Source organism: Alligator sinensis, unplaced genomic scaffold (assembly GCF_000455745.1).
Source record: "Alligator sinensis unplaced genomic scaffold, ASM45574v1 scaffold137_1, whole genome shotgun sequence".
Lineage (NCBI taxonomy): Eukaryota > Metazoa > Chordata > Crocodylia > Alligatoridae > Alligator > Alligator sinensis.
The window spans coordinates 673,531-674,955 of NW_005842545.1; the positions used below are offsets into that span (position 1 = coordinate 673,531).

At 55.2% G+C, this 1,425-nt stretch overlaps 1 protein-coding gene across 1 annotated transcript in view; it reads right to left on the reverse strand.

Moving 5' to 3' along the window:
• SLC38A5 (solute carrier family 38 member 5) overlaps positions 1–1,208 on the reverse strand; it is a 9,537-nt gene extending 8,329 nt beyond the window's left edge. Inside the window, 2 exon segments of the mRNA XM_025213665.1 lie at positions 440–471; positions 1,201–1,208. Of these exon segments, the coding sequence (XP_025069450.1) occupies positions 440–471; positions 1,201–1,208 (40 nt within the window).
• Between the last annotated feature and the right edge of the window lie 217 nt (positions 1,209–1,425).

A 1,425-nucleotide genomic window follows, 5' to 3' on the forward strand; every position in this document is an offset into this window, starting at 1 on the left:
CCCCCCCACTCTAGCCATACTCACCAGACTCTGACACAGGGTGGGGAAGGGGGCAGAGCCAGGGAGCCACCTACACACATGGCAAACAAACAAGTGGTATGAAGGTGGGGGGGAGGGGTGGCACCCATACAGCTGGCTTCTCTGTGGGGAGAGAAACCTGACATACCCTAGTGTCCTGTTACCCCCAATACCCTGAGTCCCCCCAACACTCTTAATACCCCCTAATACCTCAAATAATCCTCAATACCCCCTCATAACCCCTAATACCCTCCAATAACCCTTGCTAACCTCTCAGCCTTGGCTATTGGGGTTAATTGGGGTAGGGTAAAGGTACTGTGACCAGGGGTTCACCCCAGTGAGGCCTGGGTTCTCTGGGAGGGAAGAGGCAGCTGGGAGCCAGGATGCCTAGGTTCACACCCCATCCCTCCAGCAACATCACCATACTCAGACACATTTGATTTCTCCTCTTTGCTTTATTCTGTTTCCATCACAACCACGCCTATTTGCCTGGGTTCCCCAGACACCAGCATACAAAACATTATGTACAAGACCCTGACCTCCCCACTGAAGTGGCCAGGCACTGCCAGTCCAAACCAGTAGCCCTCAGTGGAGCCCAGACACCTGGTTCTCTGGGAGGGGATGGGGAGGAGGCTGAGGGTGAAAGGTGGCAGGGCTGGAACCCAGACACCTGGGTTCCATGCTCAGCTCTGGGGCTGGGGGGAGGATGCTCAGGTTGTCTCCTGTCTAAGCACAAGCTCTGAACACCACATGCTCCAACTCCCCCCCACCCCCTCAAACCCAGGTGTCCAGGCTCCCAGCCCCACCTGCTCTTACCTCACAACACCCCCTCCCCCCAGAGAACCCAGGTGTCCAGGCTGTCAGCCCCCCCCACACTGTGGGGGAACCCAAATGCTGGGTTCTTTCCCCAGTGCTGGCTCTGGCGGTGGACTAGTTCCCATTTCACATGAGTCTGCTAGAAGTCAAGGCACCAGTTGATGGCAAGACCCTGGTGGGTTGGTCCCAGATCTGTTGGGGGAGGGGCTGCAGTTAGGGGAGATCTTAGGATCCCAAGGACAACCTGTGATTAGATCCCAGGGAGGGTGGAATCCATCGCACAGATCTTTATTTAGAAGGGATGTAATTAAGGCTGCTCAGGCCTGGAACTGAATAGATCCTGCCAGGTTAAGGCAAGCACTCTACTGGTCCATATAGGATTCACCAAGTAGATCCTCAGGACTGGGGGGGGGTGGGGGGTGAGTGAGTCAATCCCATTGGTAAAATCAATCTGTTTTGCAGAACAGATGTCATTCAATCCAGCAAAGGATCTACTAGGGATCAAGTTGGGGCCTGGTGGAGAGCAAACCTCAATTAGTCCATAGAGACTGCTTGATGGGGGGGGGGGGGGGGGGAAAAACCCCCAGAGAA